The sequence below is a fragment of the Caloenas nicobarica genome, chromosome 2 (genome assembly GCF_036013445.1).
Source record: "Caloenas nicobarica isolate bCalNic1 chromosome 2, bCalNic1.hap1, whole genome shotgun sequence".
Lineage (NCBI taxonomy): Eukaryota > Metazoa > Chordata > Aves > Columbiformes > Columbidae > Caloenas > Caloenas nicobarica.
In genome coordinates, this window is record NC_088246.1 from 138,757,590 (window position 1) to 138,781,708 (window position 24,119).

The window sequence follows — 24,119 nt, forward strand, 5'->3', positions numbered from 1 at the left end:
CACTAACTGCATATTAGACCAGGCAGCAAGAGACTGTCTGTAAGGCAACACAGAAAGGGCAGGCACTGAGGTCTCAGTCCCACTAGGATCTAATGAGTGACACCTGATTTCTAATGCAACCTCCTCCTGCTTTTGTGTCAAAGTCCCTATCAAGTGTCCAAAGGATTTTAACATTTCTGTAAGGTTTAAAAAAAAAATAATTGATCTAAAATTAAAATAGTAATAGTTAATTTTTTTAAGATAAATTACTGATGCAGAAAATTTTGCCACCTTTGACTCATATTTATGGGGCACTTCTAATTGATGGAAACTCCACTGCCAAGACTGAGCAGCTGGTGTGGCCGCTCCACACAGAATTCTTGCACAAGGTGTGGGCTGCGTCACCTACTGTGGCTGCAACACATGGTGTGGCTCTGCATGGCCCCCTGCTACTCATGGCACAAGTCACCAGTCATCTGTTAATATTGCTTGGGTCCAAGCTGGGCATATTTATCACCCTGCTGAAGCACACCTTGCTCTTTCCCTTCAGAGGTGCTGGCATATGTGCCACAGTGGGCAGCTCAGCCAGGCCCTTGCAAGATGAGGAGTGGGATGTGCATCTGCCTGGAGGCACCCACTGCTCCCTTTTATCAAGTGTAACTGGGCAGAAGAAAGCCTTTAGATCTCAGAGCATCATGTTTATTCACCCTCCCCAAATTTCACAAATCTCTCTGCTTTCAGCAGAAACTCTGCAAAACCTTTCGGCACACTGACTTTGCCCTCTCTGTTAACATATAGTGACCAGCTCCAGGGCAGCACCAAGTCCTATAGGCAGCACGGTGACAGGTACCTTGATAAGCAGGCTGACTTTTCCTTCAGGTGACACAGAAAGAAAACAAGGCTGCTTGCCAATGAGGTAGAAGAAAGACCAAAAACAGTTACCAAAAAAACCCAGCCAAACCTGCCAGGAATCTGGGGCTGTATTTTACCTGTCTTTTCTTCGGTCTGCATTTAGTCTTTTACTTCTCATTAGGAGAAAACTTCCAGTTTAAGAGTAAAAATTTAAAACCCCTAAACAGGCCAATCCTCACACTGAAAAATGAGTCGCAATATATGATTTATTTGGATATACAGGGAGGGAAGATATCATCTTACAAAGTTTATTTCAGCCTTTATGTGCTGTAAACTTGTTCCAATGCAAAGTTCAGCTTAGAGACTGTCAGTGAAGTCCCAGTTGTAAGTCACAGTTTTTTTAGTTCCCCACCAACCCCACCCGATAGAATACAGCCGTAAAGATGCTCCGACAGAGCTTGGCACCTGGATCCTTGCATTTCTCGTTTGGTTTCACTTCTAGGAGCAGAGCAGTTATGGCATGTGCTGGAGAAACTGTTGAAATACTACTGGCAGTTTGTCAAACAGGAGAATATCTCCATTGTCTTCAGCTCTCAAAAATATTTGTGCCCATTTTGAAACTACTGATATTCATAGGAGCAATAGAAACTATATTTGGGAGATTTGCTTTCTTCCCTTCTCTAAATTTGTTTGTAGCGTTGCCTAGATGACTCCCTGTTGCAGTTCAGACTGATGTAGTGATGGGGACTACATCTGGAAATGTGGCAGGATCACCAGGTGGCCATTGCACATATCTGATATGTCATGTGGTGACCCATGGCTGGCACCTTGCCCATGCCACCACAAAACCACCTCATCCTGAGAGCAAGGAGCTAGCAAAGAAACCGGAGGATATCTCCTCTGTCACTTCCACTCCTTGACCCCTGATCCCTTCTCCAAAGTCACAGAATCACAGAATCACAGAATGTTAGGGATTGGAAGGGACCTCAAAAGATCATCCAGTCCAATCCCGCTGCCAGAGCAGGAACACCTAGGTGAGGTTACACAGGAGGCGTCCAGGCGGGTTTTGAATGTCTCCAGAGAAGGAGACTCCACAACCCCCCTGGGCAGCCTGTTCCAGGGCTCCGTCACTTGTCAAGTGTCCCCTTGTCTTACTGTTGGTTGTCACCAAGAAGAGCCTGGCTCCATCCTCGTGACACCCACCCTTTATATATTTATAAACATTGATGAGGTCACCCCTCAGTCTCCTCTTCTCCAAGCTAAAGAGACCCAGCTCCCTCAGCCTTTCCTCATAAGGGAGATGCTCCACTCCCTTAATCATCTTTGTGGCCCTGCGCTGGACTCTCTCCAGCAGTTCCCTGTCCTTCTTGAACTGAGGGGCCCAGAACTGGACACAATATTCCAGATGAGGTCTCACCAGGGCAGAGTAGAGGGGAAGGAGAACCTCTCTCGACCTACTAACCACCCCCCTTCTAATACACCCCAGGATGCCATTGGCCTTCTTGGCCACAAGGGCACAGTGCTGGCTCATGGTCATCCTGCTGTCCACCAGGACCCCCAGGTCCCTTTCCCCTACACTGCTCTCTAATAGGTCATTCCCCAACCTGTACTGGAAACTGGGGTTGTTCCTGCCCAGATGCAAGACTCTACATTTTCCCTTGTTATATTTCATTAAATTTTTCCCCGCCCAACTCTCCAGCCTGTCCAGATCTCGCTGGATGGCAGCACAGCCCTCTGGCGTGTCAGCCACTCCTCCCAGCTTGGTGTCATCAGCAAACTTGCTGATAGTACACTCAATTCCCTCATCCAAGTCATTGATGAATATATCGAATAGTATTGGTCCCAGAACTGACCCTTGAGGCACTCCACTAGATACAGGCCTCAAAGTGTGGATGAATGTGGCGGTTCCTGTGGTGGGACTGCAGCTGTGACAGATGGACATGCCAGTGTGTCACTGGCGGCAAGACAGGGCCGGTGCCCCTGCATACGGCCCTGGGTGCGTTGGTGCTGTGTCCCCCGCTGATGACAGGGCTGGGCCTGGAAGGCTCTGTCACCTCTTCTCACAGGATGTGCCCCCCGGGATCCTTTCCTCAGACTTTGCATGAGGTGTTACAGACCCTTGCTTATGTATTCAAGTAGCTTCTCCAGCAGGTGCCATTTACAGTGGAGAGACAGGGCAGACCTGGACACCTTGAGAGTAAGCTGGGGTCATGTACAGTTTTAGTAGCACAGAAATGATCACAGAATCACAGAATCACAGAATGTTAGGGATTGGAAGGGACCTCAAAAGATCATCTAGTCCAATCCCCCTGCCAGAGCAGGAAAACTTAGGTGAGGTTACACAGGAAGGCGTCCAGGCGGGTTTTGAATGTCTCCAGAGAAGGAGAATCCACAACCCCCCTGGGCAGCCTGTTCCAGTGTTCCGTCACCCTCACTGAGAAGAAGTTTCTTCTCACATTTAAGTGGAACCTCTTGTGTTCCAGCTTGGACCCATTACCCCTTGTCTTACTGTTGGTTGTCACCGAGAAGAGCCTAGCTCCATCCTCGTGACACCCACCCTTTATATATTTATAAACATTAATGAGGTCACCCCTCAGTCTCCTCTTCTCCAAGCTAAAGAGCCCCAGCTCCCTCAGCCTTTCCTACAGCAGGCACTCCAATCCTGCCCTTGCCTTCCCAGCTTATAAACCTCTATGCTTTCTCTCCTCTTTCTTCTGTACCTGCTTTCTACTTGCTGTCAGAGCAATCCTCAGATTTGCTCCCACACATCTGATCTTGCTGCCTCCTACACTCAGTCTGATCCTTTCATGACACCCGGCTCCTCTCCTGACTTGTCCCTTTACTTCCTCCCCCCATGCAAACCCTGAGTCTTTCTTACCATCTTAAATGCTCAGTGCATCCTCCCAGGTAACATCCTTGCTCTGCTTCTTTAAACCACATCTCTCAACCTCGAATCCAATATCACGGTAGCCATATGGTATCTGGTTTTATGCCCAAACATCATCCTTATAAGCCATGCACAAACTAGAAAATAAAGCTGCTTCTTATTATGCTCTTGGTTTTCTGCGCATACAGCACAAGAGGAGTTAAAGTAAGCAATGCTCAGGGAAAGACGAAGACACACTAAGGGCCTTTCAATTTTATACAGCCTTGTGAAAATACGATGTAGAGCTCAAACTACAAATGCCCGTAAATACAGCATTGTATGCTATTAACCCATACCAAACAAAAAATAAACAAACAAAAACCCCACAAACAAAAACCCCGAACTAACAAACAAAAAACCCCACTACCAACAACAGAAAAAGTGATTCTGTTCTCTCTCTCTTTTTGTTTAGATATTAAGAAGAGCAGACAAGAATGGTAAGGCCGGTCACGTCTTCCCCCTCCCTTTGGAAAAAACAGAAATCCATCATTGATTTAGCATTTAAAGTCATGCTTTAAACATCCAAAAGGAAAACCAGCCATCCCTCATGCCATTTTGTGTTTTCTACACATTCAATGTAATGTATTTTGTTGTGCACTGATCCTCCCTATGGGTTCCTTATGGGCAAATCTTGTGCTTTCACAATTTGGCGTTTGTGTTTGGTTTGCACTTTGGGTGCATGTGGTTGTTTTATTAGTGACATTATGTTCACAAGAAGCTTTGAAATACTTGTTAGTAGCTCCATTTTATCACTTTTTACAAACACCGTAGGCCATATCCAGCAATCAGACTTGTTTCTTACATTTTGCAGTTATGTGTTTGTTCTGCATGTCAGTAGGCAGAATAAAGCCTTGAATTCAACTCATGTATTTATAACACAAAAGTCATAACTTCTTATTGTGTTCTTAATTGAAAGTTTTTCCTTCATGCTACTGAGTGATTTTCTTTCCACATATATTTTTTGCCTTATTTAAATTCAGTAAGTTGGAACATAGTACTGTAAGGCTTTACAAATGCTCCCATTTTGGTCACAGCAGGAGAAGGTCCTTGATGTAAGGACCACAAGTGTTTCCACTGGATTTTTTTGCTGGTATACATAGTCATGGTCTTGAACCTGACTTTAGCTCCCTTTCCCATCTCAGAATTGCTGCACAATTTTGGATAAGTTACATTATCACTTTTGTGCCACATACCCCAGCGGAGAAATTAAGCCACTACCATGTCCCTGTGCCACACAGAGTGTGAGATTCAGTGTGTCTGAGGCTATGAAGAGCTTCTGTTACCATAATAGTATTTATACGTAACTCAGATAACCAGAGTTACATCTTTCAGTATGAGAAGGAAACACAAGCTCACAATTATTTAGCACTGTGTAACACTGCAGTATGGGAAGAAAGGAGATGCAAATTCTTGCAAAATCATGGGCCAGACTTGGGTCTTTTTCTGAAAGCACTGAACAGTGTCAAACTCACAGCTCAGACAGGTTTAACCCTGACAAGCAATTCCCGCTCAATCTTCAGAAAACAGGTATTGTGCAGGTGTGATAGTGTACTCTCAGATATCTGAAGGCAAATGGATACCATTGAGAAAATCAAAGAGAATAACTTTCAAGGAAGAACTATTGGACATAAAGGGGCTTCCATACACTTTGATGGGATAATATAACTGAGTCAGTTGAATAACAGTTTACTGTTGCTGAGATGGCAATCCCACCCCACAGCCCACCTCTGGCCACTATTCCTGCCCCAGCTCATGTGCAGCAACTGGCACTTCCCACAAAACCATGGAAGGCTCCTTCAAAGAATTCAGGGGGCACAAAATCCATCACTGAGAGGTTGTTATATCTCTCAGTCAGCTTGCCAGTGGCTTGCAAGGGCAGTGATGGTGCAAGCTGAATCCCGAGGTAAGGGCTGGGATGGGAGGAGAAGGACCTTCCCCTTCAGCAGTGCCTTTCCAGCTTAGTTAAATGCCAACCACAGCCAAGCTCTCCTGGAATCCCCTGCAGATCTCCCTGCAGTGTTTGGAATAGATGTTTATGAGTCTACCCTGAAGATTGATGCTGTCTTCTTTCCCGCATAGCCAAAATGAGCCCCTGCAGCTTCATGTCCCTGTCCTGGACTTGAACTCATGCTCTGTCCCAGCCCTGGTGGATCCACAGCACTTTGGTGGTCAGGAAGTCTTCCAGTCCTCATGGAGGTTACTCCACAGTTTATTACTGATACTTTGCTACTAAAATACGGGAAACAGCTCACTTGCTTGTTCCAGAGCAATATGAAGCCACATCGGCCCTAGAGACTTTGGTCACTGGAGTTCATATTTATATATGGATCCTTTACAACATGTTATTGTGAGGAAAGTGGCTAAGTTCAGTCACTTTAGTTCTATTAATTTAAGTCCATGAACTTGAAATTATTTCAGCTCTTATGTGCTTAATTGTGTTTGCTCAACCAGCAGCTGCCCGTGGGACTTCCACTTTGCTAATACAGCACTGCACAGTCTCATGCAACAGTAATAAGTAGCAGATTTGTTTTAAGGCTGGGAAGTTAAGTATCTTCTCAGAAAGGTTGTTGGATATGTGAACACTTACCTAACATGTTTAAACAGTTGTCAACAGCAATTATTAGCCTTTGTTAATGACTAGGATACTTGGACTTTTAGAGTCACCTTTCTGTGCTACAGGAGACCAACTGTTGGCTTACAGTAACAAATACTACATTACTGTCCGTGGCACGCTCCTGTTAACCCATGAACTTTCAATAGGACTCTCTCAGAGCTGCCATATTCATTTTCTGTGAGATTAAAATTCCACCCAAAAAATTATAATCAAAAACCTTACTAGATGCTTGACAACAAGAAAGAAATACATCCAAAAAAGTGGATCAAGGTAATGAATAGGAATATTATAGAATCATAGTATCATGGAACAGTTTGTGTTGGAAGGGACCTTCAAAGGTCACCTAGTCCAACCCTTCTGCAATGAGCAGGGACATCTTCAACTAGATCAAGTTGCTCAAAACCCCGTCCAGACTGGCCTTGAATGTTTCCAGGGATGGAGCATCTACCACCTCTCTTGACAGCCTGTTCCAGTATTTTCTCACCCTCATCGTAAAAAATTTCTTCCTCATTCTTCCTCCTATCTCCATTAAAGGAGATAGCATTCTTACTATGATTGTAGGGACTGTGGGCTTTCATGTTAGCCTTCTACAGCAAAGAAAGACAACTATTCTTGCAAAGACAATATAAAATAAGAGATCAAAAGACCCAAGAAATCCTGCTGAATTGCTGTCACTCAAAATGCTAAAATGATTTATGACTGCTGGGTTTAACTGAGAAACTCCTTTAACAGTCATTCCACCATTTGAAAGAAGCCATGCAAATCTTGTTTATTTGGGGGTGGTGGCTTCTTTCTTTGCCACCCCAGACACATACATCATTCTGTTACCCTCCTGTTTCTGGAAACATCAGTTGTGCATAGCTTCCACAGGAGCATTAGCTTCATAAACTCTACCTATAGTGCTTATTTCATGGCTGAGGAGCTCCACTGAGGAGGAGGTCCACACTCCTCCTGTAACTGAAAAGGTCGTGTCATTTCCTTAGAAGGTGAACAAATCATAGAGAAGGAACATCACATTTCTAAGAAATATATGGTTCCCAATATTCACAAAAGCAATAGAAAACCCTAAGGGAAAAGAGGGCAATTTCTTAAAGGTGAGATGTTGCACATTGACCTTTTTGGAAATGAGAAGTTCCAGGTTTGCATGTAAAAATGAAGTTTTGGTCAGGTTTACTTTACAAAACTCCACACATTCAAATGAAACCTAATTTGGGAAAAAAATAAAAGGCAAAAAACCCCAACAACTAAAAGGAAAGCTCTTCATTTATTTCATTCCTTTTGCTATTTAAAACAAAATCAAACTAATTAAATTCCTCACAAAAAGTAAAATCTTGTCCCTGGCCAGCAGGGACAACAAATATGGAAACTGGAAAAGCCAAATGCAGTCTTTCCTAATCAAGCCAATTTTTTACCTCACTCATCTCACAGGTGACAGTGGTTGCCCCACACACACGTGACTTCAGTACCTATATGTGCTTATCTTTCTGCTGGGCTGCATGACGTGTTTCTCTTACTTTCCTATAAGCTAAGAGAGACACCAGGTACCCCATAGGCCTGGCAGTGATTTGCAAACAAATGAAACAATATCACTTGTTGGTAAATGTCACCCTGGGGCCTTGCCCTGGTAGTGTAGCCACATGATGTAATTTCCTCCTGTTATCACAGGAATGGAAATTCAAATATAGACTATGTTGCAGAAATCCAATCACAGTCTGACTGTCAAAATGGAGAAGAAAAAATGGTAATAATCTACTGAGAACGCAACTCTTGATCTTGCAAGAGTAACAGTTTTCCTTCAGCTGAGGGAAGGTGCTTCAGCCCTGATGGTTCAACACTGACCAGAATCAGGGAGTACCACAAAATAACTGGAGAGCAGTGTTCTGCCTTTGCCTGCATCAAGGTGGGGGTCATTTCTCTTCCCATCCTCCTGGGGAAGAAGAGGGCTGCTCTTCCCTTTTAGCAGAGCCTTTCTACTTTATCATCTCCATGTCCTTCAGATCTGTTCTCTTCTGATGGTGGAAACAAATTACTCCAAGCCTGGTGACTTAGCTGTGGGCTTGCCTGTCTGTGGGCTGCTGAGTGTATGCACCAGCACAAGAACCACGCTTTAATGCACAAACCTTCTCTCCTGCTCTGGGAACATGGCATGTCCTAGCATTTAAAACTCTGCTTAGCACTTTTCAGCATGGAAATAGCCATCCAGTCAAACCTGGAGAGAGGAGGGAGTGACTCCCAGCCACGTTCTCCAGAAGAAGGATCTTCCAGCTGTCTCCTCCACAAGTTTAGAACTGGTATTTGATTATGGCCTTGTTCCAAACTTACAGCTTCTGCTCTAATATGACAGGTTTAGAAAAGATTGTTTGTATATAGATGCTGTCATTGATTTGCAAATACAAGTCAGCTGTTATGAAAAAGCACTGGGTATAACTATGCCTCCAACATCATTAAAGCCCCTAAGAGGAAGATATTTGAGAACAACATAGGTAATACCTGCTATAGAAGCAGAGACCCAAACAAACAAACGAAAACAACAAAACAACAAGAAACACCACAAAACCAAACCAAACAAATGAACAAACCCAAACCTTAACAATATTAACCATAAAGAACACAGTAAACAGTATGCTGCAGGCAGTCAAGAATAACTGCAGCCCAATGAGGGAAAAATTGAAAAGTGACTAAACAAAAGAAAAAGCTCCAGAAATGGCCAAACCTGAATGACAAGCACCCAGCACAGACTAGCAGCAAAATGTTCTTAATGTCGGAACCAGCACATTTATGTCTGGTTTTATTTTTTCTCTGACATTTCAAACAAGCACTCACTGAAAGCCTTTTCTTCCCCTCTGAAAATAGATCATTTATAATGTTATTGAACTAGAATATGTAAAATGACACATACAGTCAGATGAGACTATTCTCATTCTGTCATATGTCTTCATTCAGCACCCTCTGATGTCCATGGTACAGCACAGGGATATCAATCACACTTTTCAAAGTAGAATTCTAAAACTCAATAAGAAAGTATGATAATACATGCAGTCACAAAATTGTCGTTGATTGCAATGATCTGGGGATTTCAGCCTACCTGTAAAACCATGGGAACATCAGCCTGACAAAAAACTGTGGGTTGCAAATAAAAGATTCTTTAAAATAAGGCAAGTGCAGCAGTAGCATCCTATCACTTCCACCAGTGTCAGTGACCCAAGCACTGACATACACATTTGACATACACATTTGAGCCACCCAAGAAGACTTCCACAGAGTAAACATAAAGCCATAGTTACATCCGCATAATGATCAAGAGGAAATCTCACAACGCTCATGCTAGAGTCAGTTTTGCTGTGATCAAAATAGGTGTTTACATATACATTATTTCTTGACAGGACCATTGCAGGACAAACACTGACTTTGCAGGTGAGTCTTCTACCAGCTGCATCTGCTCATGTGTCTCCAGGTGAGCTGTGGCAGGATAACAGCCAGCTCACTACAGCAGTCCTCAGGGAGTGACTTCTCAGTGACTCTAGCTTGTAGCCCAGAGTTCGAATTTATGCCATCCCAAAGGGCTGAGTGAATATTCCTGCAAGAGGCAGGAGAAGCACCTCAGGAAGGGGATCTCTGGAATCGCTCTAAAGTGAAGCATTACAGTTGGCCTGGGAGCTCTCTGAAGATTGCCACTTAGCATATTAAACTTTATTTCAAGGAAAATATTGGAGCTACACCAAAGGAAGGCATGCCAAGTCCCTGATTTCAGCATTTTTTCCTAGGCCAGTATCTCCTAATCGGGAGCCACAACATCCTGATGTCTCATGAGGTCACCAAGCGGTGCTTGGTGGCAGCTGCAGCAGCACATGGGCTCTCCCCTCCACACACAGGGACTGGCCAGAAATGTCACAGCAGGACAGGGTGACCAGCTCTTGTATGCCCGTCCTTGAGAGAAACAGCTATGTGCAGGAATCCCTTGGGGAAGCTATCTGCACCATGTTACCCAGCAGGGCCAGGTTTGAGCTGCCTATAGTGGCTGCATTTCAGCTATACATTTACTGGATGGCTTTACCCAGCATATATTCTGAATAGGAGCCAGACACAAATCTTCTGAACTGCAGCGTGGCTGATTTGAGGTCCCAAATTTTTCAGTCAGTACTGGTGAAATGGATTTGTAAGGCAAAACCCTTGCAGCACAGCCTCCAGGAACTCTGGCCACACTGCTGTTTGCTTCCTGAGCATCTGGCTCCACTGCAGATACCACCCTGGCTCCTCTTTCAGAGCCCAGGCTCTGCCTGGGGTGGGATTCCCCGTCCCACCTCCCTGGGCCCTTCAGGTGCTGCAGGTCTGGACTCTGCACTCCAGATTCCCAATGTCATTATTTCTATAAAGATAAAATGCCTATTTTTAAGCCTAAGCCTTCTCCCTATTAGGCTAGTCCCTTGGGACCACTTGGTTATGTCTGCTAAGCTTTTCCAGCATATAGCTGGAACAATGGCTCAAAATCACTATTTCTGCTTATGTTAATACTCCATACAGATCAGAGTCAATGAAAGCTTAGTGCATTTGCTCAGAATCTTTAAAGCTTCAGCTTATGTCTGTGCTTTTTCTTACACAATCCCTCATGCCTGGGACCTACTGGATATTATCAGCGTACTCTTTGGCACACTGAAAATTATATTTTGGCAGGTCTTCCTTGGTCTGATTCCAGCTTATGTGCTGTATGCCAATAAATCAATTTTTTTTCAACTTTTTTGCATCTTGTTCAGTCCATCCATATCTGTTGTCATGTGTGTGTCCCCCACTACCTCGTTTTCTCTGTGTATAAGGCTATATCTTTTAGCACTCAAATGCCCTGATCCAAACCTTTTACAGCAGGTATGGACTATCAGTTCCTTCCAAAAAGGCAAGTCACACAGCAGGTCCCCAGGCGTGGGCGAGCTGGGAGCAGGACCCACGTTCACACAGCCTTTCCGCTGTGTTTGCTTCAGCCACACAGGGGACTGTGGCCTGAGTGAGGTGCTTTAAGCCTTTAACTTCTTCAAAGGCAGCCAGGTTTCAAAAATCCATAATGGGCTGCCACAATTCCCACAAGGGATTTGGGAAGTCAGCTCCCATTGAGAACTGTTAGGACCTGGATGGAATTGTTTTTTGGCCCTTGTCTTTCCCATGGCCAAAGTGACAGATCCATTTTGAGCACTGTCATTTCCTAGTTCCTGTTGTACCTTCCTGGGGAACAAATTCTTTCTGCCACAGGGGATTTTTCTATTTGTTGGTTTCACTTCTTGTTATCTCTTCACCTTTTGCTAATCTTTGCCCTACAAGAGCAGAGGACTGTGCCCATGGAGCCCCAGACCCTAAATAACCCAACTGTGCTGGCAGTGTGCATGTTGCCAACCTGGAGGCAGGCTGGGCACCACTTGGTTGGCTCAGGACAGTGCCATAGGCTCTGCTTTCCAAATCCCATCCCACCAAGGTGAACCCCAGGATGAGCTTTAGGTCAGTCGTTCTTTTCCTTCCAGTTGCCATAAGCTCTTCCATGTGGCTCTTCCAATTGCTATAAGCCCTAGGGCTGCCATTTGGCCATAGAAGCTCCGTGTGATGTGGCTCCTGCTGTAAAAAGACTGCTTTGGTGTCCTCTGAGGAGCCCACAGGCATGTTTAGCTGCTAGGAAAGGCTCCCAGTCCTAACAAGAAGCCCAAAATAGCTGAAAGTGGAAGCTGTTTTGCTGTCCTCCAGCATTTACTGGCATCTCTGCAGGACATCCTGCTCCTCTGCACCACTGTAACTTCCTTCCCTGCCTGCAGACTCACTATTTGCCACCGTCTTTGGGCATGTATACTCCAAATATACACATGACCTTGTCCATTATTTGCTGGATATCTTTTCCATTACTGAAGTAATCTTTCAATGCAAAAAGAGAGTATATGTGTGCCTTTCCTTCATCAGATATGCTGTTGTCTATTGAAGTCATAAACTATCCAAACTGTGTCCTAGACATTACTCGTGTTTCTGCAGTGAACTGGCTGGGGGATATCACTTGGTCCTATTTTACACGTAAAAACATCTGTTCAGTAGAGAGGTGTATTTTACTTAAATAAATGTAAGATTGTAATTGTAACCCAAAGGAAGACTCTTCTAAAACACCATGTAAATATATTTCTAAACTTGCAAGTACTACGCCGGGAGATTCATTTTATTGTTTATATTTTTGTCTGCCAGTCAGGAGTGTTTTGGCTCCAAGGAGAACAGGCAACTGCACCTGTTTTTGAAGACATTCTGGTTTTGAAATACATCAGAGAAGATACACAAAAGCAAGCAAGGCTTGTCAAACAGCTTCTTTGAGATAACGTTGCCAAGGCAAACGCTGCTGCAGGTTGATTTGTCTGAGGGATGCATGGCTTCAGAGAAGTTTGTCTTTTATGAATCATCCACCCCCTGTCACTTTGCCAGTGACATGGATTGAAGCATCTATGATAGAGGTTTCCACTCAGCTGCTCTGAAGCACTTAAACCAGACAGTATTTATCTGGGCACTCCGAGAGCAGTGAGGTGTGCCCCAGGGACATGACGCCGAGGATGCGTAATGCAGACTTTAAAATAAAAGCTGTTCTTGATGCTTGAAGAAAAGCCTGGTTAGGCATATGTGTCTGCAATTAAATAGCATGAGGAGCACTAGTTAGGGGTTGGGTCTGAGCTTCATCTGAGCACCGAGGAAGTGCAGGGGTGGCCTGGGCCACTGGCAGCTGAGTCCCCAGCTGCACTAGCAGTTATACAAAATCAGAGAAATGCTCTGGAGAACCATAGCTTTTTTTCAGTAAATGCAACCATATGAGGTCTGTAAGTAACCAAATAGGTTCAAACCTCCTTGGGTTTTGCCAGCAACAAGGTCGGTGATGTGTCAGTCAATGTCATTGACATTCAAAATGTTACTGAGAATAAATAGCAATGAAGCAAAAGGCAATGTCTGCTCTTGGATGATAAAATATAAAGAGAATAGTTAGAGTGCCCAATCTGGCTGTTGGCAGGTCATTGATTTTCTGGATTGATGTAAAGCCAATGATCCTGAAGAACAGATAAACAGACAGATGTTTCAGGTTTTGTGTCACACCCAGACTGTTCTATGAGTAAACTAGCTTCTTGAGTATGTGTATAACTTGCACGCAGATCATGCTTCCCAGCAAAGGCTAAAGCTACAGACGCAGTTTGATTAAACAATTGATTTTATCTGTATGAGCCAAAGGAAGCATAGCTGTGAAAAGAAGCTCCTTTCAACACACTCAGTATGTGATATTCCTTCTCTTTAACCAGTGCCAAATGGCAGATGTATTTAGATTCTTAATTAGGTAATCATGGCAGTTCTGTCAAAGAAAATTGCCTACCTTCAACCCAGTATTGTGCCATCTTGATTTTTAGTTGTTGTATATCCTGACATTTCATTTTGATCATAATAATGATTATCTCCAGCTACAATCTGTCTTTTCATATTTAATGTTTCAAAATGTTTTTGTTGAATCAGACATTCAATTTGTCCAGCTTGGAAAACTCTTGGAAATTGTATATTTGAAGCCATATAAATTATGAAATAAGAGCAAGTAGAAGAGTGAGGAACCTCCTCAGCTCTGCGCTTCAAATCTGCATGCTTTAATAATACATGCAGTTACAGGATTCAGATACTGCATTTATAATAGATTTTTCACCATTCTGAAATTAGGCAGCAGTATGTTGTAGATTTATCTGCTGCTTCGAACATCTTAGTCTTACCCTCTACAGTTGTTTAGTGCCCTGTCAGTGATTCAGTATGTTAATGAAGGAAGAGAAAGAGCCATGTGTACTTAAATTTAGTGCTACCCAAAACAGAGTTACAAAGTGTTAAGCTCTGAAAATATTATCTATGCTTCATGCAAAGGCTCAATCAGTTTAGCTAGATTATTACTTAACTACTATTTAACCATTCCAGCTTCTTCTAAGTAAAAGAGATGGATCTTCTTCCTTTGGCTTTTGTTTGCTGATCGTCAATCTTGCATTTGAAACTCATTCAGATACACTAGTCAATGAAGAACAATTTGCCATAACTGTTTTCATGGAGTTATGGTTTTACCTCATCCTGACCCACATACTTCTTCTGAAATCATGCCTGTACAGCAAAGAGGACACCTGCTCTTCAGGACAGAAGCAAATGTCAGCTGTTGCTGAGGGATCCCTGAATGAAATCTCAAGGACTTGTGTTGGACCAGCTTTGCATTTGTAAACTTCTTTCTTTGACTTTTTAAACATTAGTTGGTTTCTTGTATCACCTTCTACACAATGTCATTCAAAGCTCTGTCCAGGATCTAGTTCATTTCAGCAACCAGAATTATCTTGCATTTCTTCCTTTAATTGATTCCTTCTCCTCAGCCTTGAATTATGTGCTAATCAAAAAATTAGTTGTGCTGTCATATGTCATTTAAATTGTCATTGTGATATGATCAGAAGCCAGAATTAAGAGAGTCTAGTGCTCTTTGCAACTCAGAGTCCTACTTTCAAAACCAGACGACGACCTAAGTCTGCCACTGCTGTCACTGCAGTCATGGCCACCCTGTGGGTGGGACAGGCTGTCCAAACTGTGACACATTTTATCCATTTCTGACATCCAAACAAACATCCAAACAATTCTGACAATCCAAACAAACAAACAAAACAAAACAAAACACATAGAAAATCTACAGTATAGCACCTTCTCTGGGATTTTCAGACATGCGTGAGCTGAGATACAAATACGATCAGTACTTCAATAAAATGCTGTAGTATTTATTGAAATACCCTTTAGAAAGCATTCACAGTTGTGCAGTTTGATCTGACAAAAGGAGGGTAGAGCCTCAATTTGAAGTGGTAACATCCTGAAAATACCAGATGAATTAATCTCTGCCTAACACATCTCAGCTCAAGGATTCTGCCTCATGTAGTCAAGGGTTTGCTACAATTAAAGCTAAATTAAGAAACAGGTGAAACAGACTCAATTAAATACTGTATTAGAGATTGTAATAAGGACTCTCTCTTCTTGAATTAATGTACATCCCATTACTGTTCTTCTAAACACTATCATATAGTACTTCCCATCCCTCTGAGTCCCGTTAGTCCTGTAGACACTTCTTAACTACATGAACGTGTTATTGATGATGATCAGGATGCATGTGGTGATGATTGTTTTTGTCCCAAACAAAATAGAAGAGCAAATACTTAGAAAATAAAAAATCAAATTCTTCATAGTTGGGCTTCACTGTATGTTGCATGGCCTATTCAAACTCCATCTGAAAATCCATTTGAGGATTTCAGCTGACATCTGATATATGTCCAAAACAGTTTTCTCATTCCTAAATTTTGGTATAATTCTAGACAAATTACATGTTGGCAAACAGAAATTCATTATTTTCTATGGTAAGAAAATGAGCTGAAATTCTTTCCACTGGAGGAAGACACAAAGCTGTCTTCCTAGTCCATGGAAGTTGAACTTTTAAAAATTTGTTTTGTAATTTCACACCAAACATAGAGCTTTTTGAGAAAGATATATTTTATAAAGAAAGAGAGAATCAAAATGCTGCAAACCAGTGCAGTGTATTGATTAGTGTACTTAGAAGTGAGCTGCTATTGAGTTGTGCACTTGAGTCTGTCTCTCATGAGGAGGCAGGGAGCAAAGGAAAGAAAGAGGAGGAAAAGAAAAGGGAAATAAGAAGACAGCTTTATATAGCTGAAGAAAGTTTCATTCAACCAATGTGTTCCTTCAAGAAATGTTTGGGTTTGCATTTCTCTGGATTTTCTCTAGCCCTCTCAGTCTCAGATCTTCCATGTAGAGGTGAGAACATGGGCAGGGAGCAAGTAGGGGAAGTGTGGGGCATGACAGGGAGAAGCGGCAGTGAATGGGGTCAGGGCACAGTTGGGATTGTACTGATGTGTTTCTTGGTAGAGACTTACCAAATCCAAACTATCTTTGCTTGAAAGATGAGAATGAGGAAGAACACCAGAGTTGCGAGGCAAAGTGAGAACTCTGATACAACAGCTGATGCACTTGACATCATGTTCTTTATATGTTTTGATCAAGTAGGTAAAGTTTCTACATTTAATGTGAAGAGCAGGGTTTTTAAATGGTTTCCTCTTCTACTGCATGAAGTAAACAAGCAAAACCATACATGAAACTAAGGCACTTTCCATTTCTTCATTGTTACAGATGATGGAAAACTGTCCTTTGATGAATTCAAAGCTTACTTTGCTGATGGCGTTCTGAGTGGAGAAGAACTGCATGAACTTTTTCACACAATTGATACACACAACACTGAGTAAGTGTCCCCTTCTTATAATCAGAGTGTTACTCTCCATATCTGAGAATGGAAAGAAAAAGACATCGGGTTGATCAGAAAACAAGTCTAAGACGAAAGCTGCTTCAGGGAAGCTATACTGTGTCAAATGGCTCTAAACTGTAAAAGTGAAGTCTTTCTAAACCTTGTAGAAATATCTGCATGTTCCAACAAATGTGATTTGGGTACTGAAAACACAGAGTGGAAACAGGATGCCTTCTGTGTTGCCCGCCTGTGACAGTAATGGGTCTGTGGCTTCCTTGAGGCTTGAATATAAGTACTTCAATTCTTGACTTCCCTTGATTCACTACCTGAGATGGATACTTGGAGGAGATGTTGAGCAGGTAAAAAAAATAAAGGAGGGTGCGAAGAACCTTACGTATTGTTTTCAACACAGCCAAACTTGTGCCATTGGATTTTCCCTTAAGGTAACTTTTCCCTATCTACAGTGATTAAGGTGGATTGAAAACCAGATGAATGGCCAGGCCCAGAGGGTGATGATCAGTGGCATGAAATCTAGTTGGAGGCCAGTAACTAGTGTTGCACCCCAGGGGTCAATACTGGGTCCAGTCCTGCTCTGATCTCACGTTGCTGTAAATCAGGCATAACCTCCCCAGTATCATCAGATTTAAGCCATCACAAAATGGAAGTATGGAATTGACTCCTAATCCCAAGGCCATCCTAAAGCATCTAGTAAACCATCCTGTGTTGAATACTCTTGGTACTAAGATGCAACAGAGATACAGGTTTACCAGATGTATCAGTCTCCTTAACAGACGTCACAGGAGAAACAGCAGTATAAACAGGCTATCTCTTATCATAAGAAATGGCAGTAGGCAGTCATTGTTTCCCTAATTTCCCATATTTCCCATATTTCCCTAATTTGTCAAAAGTATTTGCGTGCTATAAATTCAAAGCAGAAGGTTGCAGAAATACTGCTAAATAAATAAGTACTGTGTACAGAAGAAATAAGTGTAACCTTTTATTTTCCTCAGGTTTCTTAAAATCAGTGGCAAAGACTGAGAAACAAATAAGATCTTCATCAGATACAATGCATGCAGTTTACCTAATCCTAGCAAAATGAGCCACGTGCTTCTTAGAACACCATGGGAATTGGCTTAGCAGATTAAGGGCCTTCACACAAATTTTTAACCCAAAGACTCATTTCAGAGCCAAAGACTCATTCACACAGCTTTAGACTTCCTTGTATGTGCCACATATCTGCATCAGAGTGGTTTTATTTTACCATGATTCCATTTGTCTGCATTTGTCAGGAAGCATCCTAATAAAGGCAAATATCCTTGATGACGTAAGATTTCTAAAACAAATAGATAGGTGTTCTACAGCTATTTTCCCTTTATTTTTATTTGTAAACCTTTTTTTTTTAATTTGTAAAATATTTTTATTTGTAAAATTTTTATTATTTGTAAATGTTTTTCTCTTTAACACAGAATATCTGGACCTGAAAAATATGTAGAAAAGTGAAAATAACATTGCAATTTTATTTCTGGGACATATACACCTCTGAAGAATAGGTGAGACTTTGCTGAATGCCACAGTTATTAGCTGAGAACTGGTAAGGAAACTGGCACAGCAGCCATCTGAGATAGATCATTCTCACTGTCCAGAAAAACTCCTGTCAAAAAGCAGGGCACAAAAGTCACAGAGAATATGTACTGTGAAGGAGCATATTTTTGTGTATTTAAGGGAACTGAACAGATAGAAGACTAAGAAAACCTACTAAATTACCTTTATCAATCAGAAGATAGGGTGCTTTCTTCTGACTGGTTGACACTTGTCACAGAATAAAACCTAGATACAGATAATAAGAAAACACGCTTAAAGCTTACATTTAAAACAGCAACAGGAAGCCTTTTTGAGTGGTTTTTCATGAAGTCTTTAACCCATAAAAGGCTTAGTGCCTGACTTTGCAGCTGAAAGCATTCTACACTGCTTGACGTTTCTCTTTAACAGATGCAAATACATTTTAAAGGCTTTCCCCAGCACCTTGGAAAGCCTTTGAGAATCCTGTCATCAGGCAGGCAGCAAGGTGGAGCATGCCCAGTATCAGACGGATATAGCAAAGAGAGACAACTTGGACAGTATAATATAAATTCCTTGTTAGTATAACTTTCCAGCAAAAATCACATGAAGCAGATATAATAAGGAGGCAAAAACTTGACTCACTGGCATTTGCTGAAAAGGGCAGGTTACGTAAACTGTCTCCAATTAACCAGCTGGCTAAGAAAAGTAGAAAAATATTCATTGAACCCTGGGAAGTTTTGTAATGTAAGCATTAGGAGAATATGTACATATCAAACAATCCCCAAACTACCTATTTTGTCATGTTTTCACTTGCAAATTACCCAAGGGAATGAAATGAAAGTCATGGTTTGTGCCTATAATTCCCAAGTAGTTTATGGCTGTCTTTTATTGAGGGAGGATGAGAAATTCTACTCAGTTGTGTATTTGGTAGGAGAAGATTTGCGCAGATTATTTTGTGTCTCTTATCCATTTAAAATATAGACTCTGTCAAACTCTTGGCAAATCACTTATCTTCTCTCTGCTTCACTATTTTCAAGATGCAGATTGTGGTTCTCTATCCCAGAAATATTTCATAAGCATCGAGATTATGCAGCAGTTTACACAACACATAAATGCCTTCAACATACGGTGAAGGAAGCATGTCTGGATCCACTAGACCATTTATTGGAGTAGCTCAAGATTTCATACCTAGGTTGTCACAAGAACAGACTTCAGGTTGTTTCCACCTGTGTTAAATCTTTTGCCTCTGCCAGCACTGCAAACCTCACTGTCCATGTACACGAGTCTTTGTATCTCAAAACCTGAAGATGAAGCAGTTGAGGTGGCCTTGGGGTGATTTCCATGAGCCACAAGCTCAGGAAATCTGATTTCCCTTCTCAGTTCTGCTGCAGCAGTCTTTTAAAAAAAATATTCAAAGCATAAAAGACCCTGGCTCAACACTTTCAAGGAAACTAAATTAACCAGGTATTAAAAACCCTGTTAGATGGGTCCTAATGTCAGTATTGTTGAAGAGACATTTAGAATATTATTAAGTTTTAAAAAGACCAAGCCAAGCTAATGTAACATACCTGTAACAGAACAGAAGACTGCTAAAATTAGCGATTACCATTTTCAAGGTGATAGCAGGTGCAAATAACAGTGGGTTTAACTTCCCGGTAATTAAGGTTGTGTCTGCCTGACTATGGTCTCCGCATCTTGTAGGCAAGTGTTATCTTATTACAAAATAAAAGAAGAGACAATTGGTACTGCAGTGACCATAATCACCAGGAAAACAGGTGAGTAGGAATCAGTTACTATTGGATAAAGTTTCCAAAAGATAGGTGGAATAGGAGCTAATTGTGCCAGGATTAATTTATATTTACAATTTGTGTAGATCCCAAAGTACAGGTTATTCATCCAGGACAGAACATCGCTTTTACTGAAAATTTGCATTAGCTAAGGATCTTTCCTCAGTAGATTTTTTTGATGTATATTTTGCAATTTATGAATACGCTTATGTGTAGACTGACTATTTTTTCTTTCTATTTCATAAAATATACATTACCTTTTTACAACATTTAAAACATTAAATAAATACTGGTAAAGACACATCATACAAATTTATTGCTTGATTATTTTTAAAATTCCATTCCTTTTTTCCTTTTGATACAGCCTGGAACAAATGTATAAATTAATATACATCAGCTAAAAAATAAATTAATGATGATGCTGTCACTATCTAGACAACCAGATTAGGTGAAGTAGTGTGTTCATGCAAAAAGGAAGTATTTTTTCTCATAGTTTGGTACTGTTATGATGTTTTACCTTTAGTGAAGGTGTTTTAATACATTAATTATATTTGTAAGAGTTGGCAATCAAAATGACAACTTGTTAAAAGCTGTGGAGGAGTCTTCTGTCCACTGAACCATAAGCCAATACAATAATTAGTTTTAAGGTCAACTACTAGATACACAGAGTTATACAGAAATTCCCCCCTTGGGGAGACTAGCTCACAGATGTTCACAAGAAACAAGAGGACATGGCACCAATGGGCCACTGTGGTGACCCAGTGAATGTCAGTCTCCCACTTTTTAATCAAGGCAGGGAGATAATACCAAGAACTACATTATACTTTAATTTTAATGTTTTTCAGTGAAAGAAGGAACTTCTGATTATTCGGAGATACTGTGCTTGAAAAGCTACATAAAGAAACAAACTGCTTTGATTAGACCATACAACTAGCATTACTGATGTGTAACTAGCACAAGGTGACTGCTTTGGAGGGTACCAGTTAATTTTTCTTCCTTAAATGCAGTTTCCAGTATTGTCGTTACCTCAGATTGAAGCTGAAAGCCAACTAGGCATTTCACTTCCACTGAAAGTCACTTCTATTTGGGTCTTTCCAGGATCTCATGAAACTTTTGAGAAATCCCTATGCAATCACTTACCATCAAATAGTATAAAGAAGCTGTTATGGAGGGTCCCCACTCAGACACCCTCACTCTGCCAGTGTAAGATAAGGCTTTGTGTGGATGCAGCAGGGATTAGGTCTGGGCTGTTACAGCCAGCTCTCCAGGTTCTCCTTTCCTAATATGCAGGACTTGGCACTTGCGCCTGAATAATTGTGCTGAAAGTAGGGAAAAGTATTGGTAGCACAGATCTTTTTCTCCATGGAGAGAAGTACGCAAGAAAAGTTTGAAATTCGTGGCTTATGGGGTGGATGCTTTCATAGGTCATTTCCTTGGTAAATCTGCCCCTGCTTAATTTTAATGTCAACTCTGATGAGCCCATGTTTCAGCAGAGCATGAATCCTTGACATGGTTAGCAGTTTAGTGAACAGGTTTTAGCAGTCATTGCAGATGTAAATTTCCCTTTTATCTTTCTCTCTTCCCTCACTTCACTAATAACTTTCATGGAGATTGTTTTTGCATAACAATATCCTCAGGGAAAAGGTGTCAGAAGATAACAAGAAGATTTGGCAAAGTTACAAACTAAGAGATACACAGAGGATCTCGAGGGGATTCAGTCTACAGCACTGCTGGAGAGATAGTGCGATAAATGCTTCACTAGTTACTGACTCATATGAGTCAGTGGGGAATCAAATTTGTTTTTCTCACTTTTCTCATTGGTAAAATGACGCCCTCGACCAGGACCTTAGTTACAAGGTAGGAGGGGTGCTAGAACTATTGAGGCAGACCTTGAGTACAGGCAACCTCCCAAAGGCAAGGAGGTCTCATTAAGCCTTTGCGTGTGGCACAAACTAAAGAGGATAAACTATGGACAAACCAGAGATGAATTTGGTGAGAACCTGAGAGCCTTGGCCACCTGTAATGCCAAGCTTGTGGTGGGCATTTGGGAGAGTCTGTCATGCTTCATCTACCACACGTGTAGGGATGGGACTTGGCAATATGGACGGACATTACACTTTCATGTGTATGTATTGGCAGAGGGTCTAAGGGCCCGCTATAGTCAATGAAGTCACCTAAGAAGTGACTGCTCACACAACCTTCAGCACTGTTGCCCAGGCATAAGGCCTTTAAGGTGCTCCTACCTGAAACACCAGCCCCAGGTAGACAGAATGGCACAGGAGAAGCAGCTGGGACATGAGTGGTGCTAGAATGCTAGAATGCTAGAGCATCTGAAACAACACTAGATGCCTATCTTATATCCAATTACTCAGGCTCCTGCTAGATGGTCTACTGAACCCTCAACTCCATTAAATACACTGGGATTCCTTTGCCTGGCAAGGGAGGGAGGTTGAACAGCCAGCACACATAAGGACGTCTACATTTAGGACTCAGCCCCAAAGTGAACCCACCTCCCTCTCACCTGCCCAGATCTTCAGTAGCAGAGCCCTAGTTCATCACTTGGGTCAAAAGAGAAATGTTGAGATCACCTGCCCTAATAACAAACTCCAAAAGATGCTGATTTCATGCCTGAGAGCAAGAGGTTGGTTGGCATTATCCTAGCAATAGTGAGAACCCATCCGACTCCATTAGCCTGCAATCCAGTATTGTGCACTGCAACTAAAATGAAATGCATCTTATATGGGACCACAGTGTTTCCTTCAATAGTCTGGTTGTAAAGATAATAATGACAAATCTGCAGTAGTTTAACAGCCATCTAAGGATAGGAATTATCTGTGCCTTGGATGGTTTTCTTTTGTTTCAGGTGGAAGGCATGTTTTAGTCTCACACTATTGCTGATTTGTCACAGTTTAATACAAGTACAGAGAAAAAAAAAATGAACTTCTAAGTACGACGAGGAAAAAAACAGTATGAGATACAGAGAGGCTCTTTAATTAGGTGAACTGCAGGTGATTGAAAAGTGTTTTTTCTAAAAAGGAATTATTGAATGTAAAAAAAATGCAGGGGGAAAATAACACATCGGGGTTTGACCATTTTTTAAAACTAGGTCTTTTAGAATAAATGAGAATTTCAGGCACATGGTGCAGCACTGCCATCAGAAAGGTGTGTTTGCTAGTATGTAAGAGATGTAATTGCAGCTATTGGCTTTAACTCTCAGACTTTTCAAGACAATAGCTACAGAAATCAATTTGGAAATGAAGTACAGAGAAAATGGCAAGATATAGGTCAGAATGAGCTGATTATACAGTTTAGTATTTCATGAGTGAACACAACATGTTCACTGAGAATGATTTACACAGTCCTGATGCTAACAGATCCTCTGGTTAGACAGACAGGCTGCAAATAGAGTTGCTTGGAAATTTTCCATATGAATGGTTATTTTTAATGGGAAATTCAGCTTTCTGCAGAAAAAAAAAAAGAGAATCACACCGGGAAAATCAAATGGTAATGAGTAGTTTCAATTGCGTTGACCTAAATGAAGCTGACCTAGAATGTTTCATTTTTTCAGAAGGTATTAATAACATCGGCTTCCTAGCAGCGAGGTCATTGCTAATGGTAGGTGTAGTCTGAGGACATGGTCCCTTCCATAATCTGGGTTTCTCAGAGAACCTCTGCAGTTTTGTTACCTCTATCAATATGTGCATTTCCAAGGAGTTTAATAAACCCAAATAAACATTTTAATTTGTGTAACAATAATTAATTTAATCCCAGTTTAAAAAAAGTCAGTTTACCTTTGCACAGTCTAAGTAACAATCTGTTCAGTCACAAATCATATGTTTCTACTTAACAATAGGAGATACCAGCCTCAAACTTTCCTCACTAAAACCAGATTTAGCAGACATATGCACATGGGACCCAAAAAAGAGTTGGTTCAAGCCTCTGAAATAAATCCTTCTCATATCTGAGAACGAGGAAAGATCTGAAGAAGAAAGCATTATCCTTTTCTAGCTACGATAGTCATGGCAATGAATTTCCTAAATTAGGTTGATTCATAAAGTCTTTCATATACAGGGTGTTTCAAAAATGTGGACCAAATTTCAAAGC

At 41.5% G+C, this 24,119-nt stretch overlaps 1 protein-coding gene across 2 annotated transcripts in view; it reads left to right on the forward strand.

Moving 5' to 3' along the window:
• Window positions 1–24,119, forward strand: part of NECAB1 (N-terminal EF-hand calcium binding protein 1) — a 59,059-nt gene that overhangs the window by 1,653 nt on the left and 33,287 nt on the right. The window contains exons 1-3 of one of the 2 annotated variants that reach the window (XM_065629337.1): window positions 4,180–4,194; window positions 9,755–9,785; window positions 16,557–16,665. In XM_065629337.1, coding sequence (XP_065485409.1) covers window positions 4,192–4,194; window positions 9,755–9,785; window positions 16,557–16,665 — 143 coding nt within the window. In that variant the 5' untranslated portion in view covers window positions 4,180–4,191. Of the gene's footprint in view, window positions 1–4,169; window positions 4,195–9,754; window positions 9,786–16,556; window positions 16,666–24,119 lie in introns of those variants that run through there. The other variant, XM_065629336.1, reaches the window with a different exon arrangement.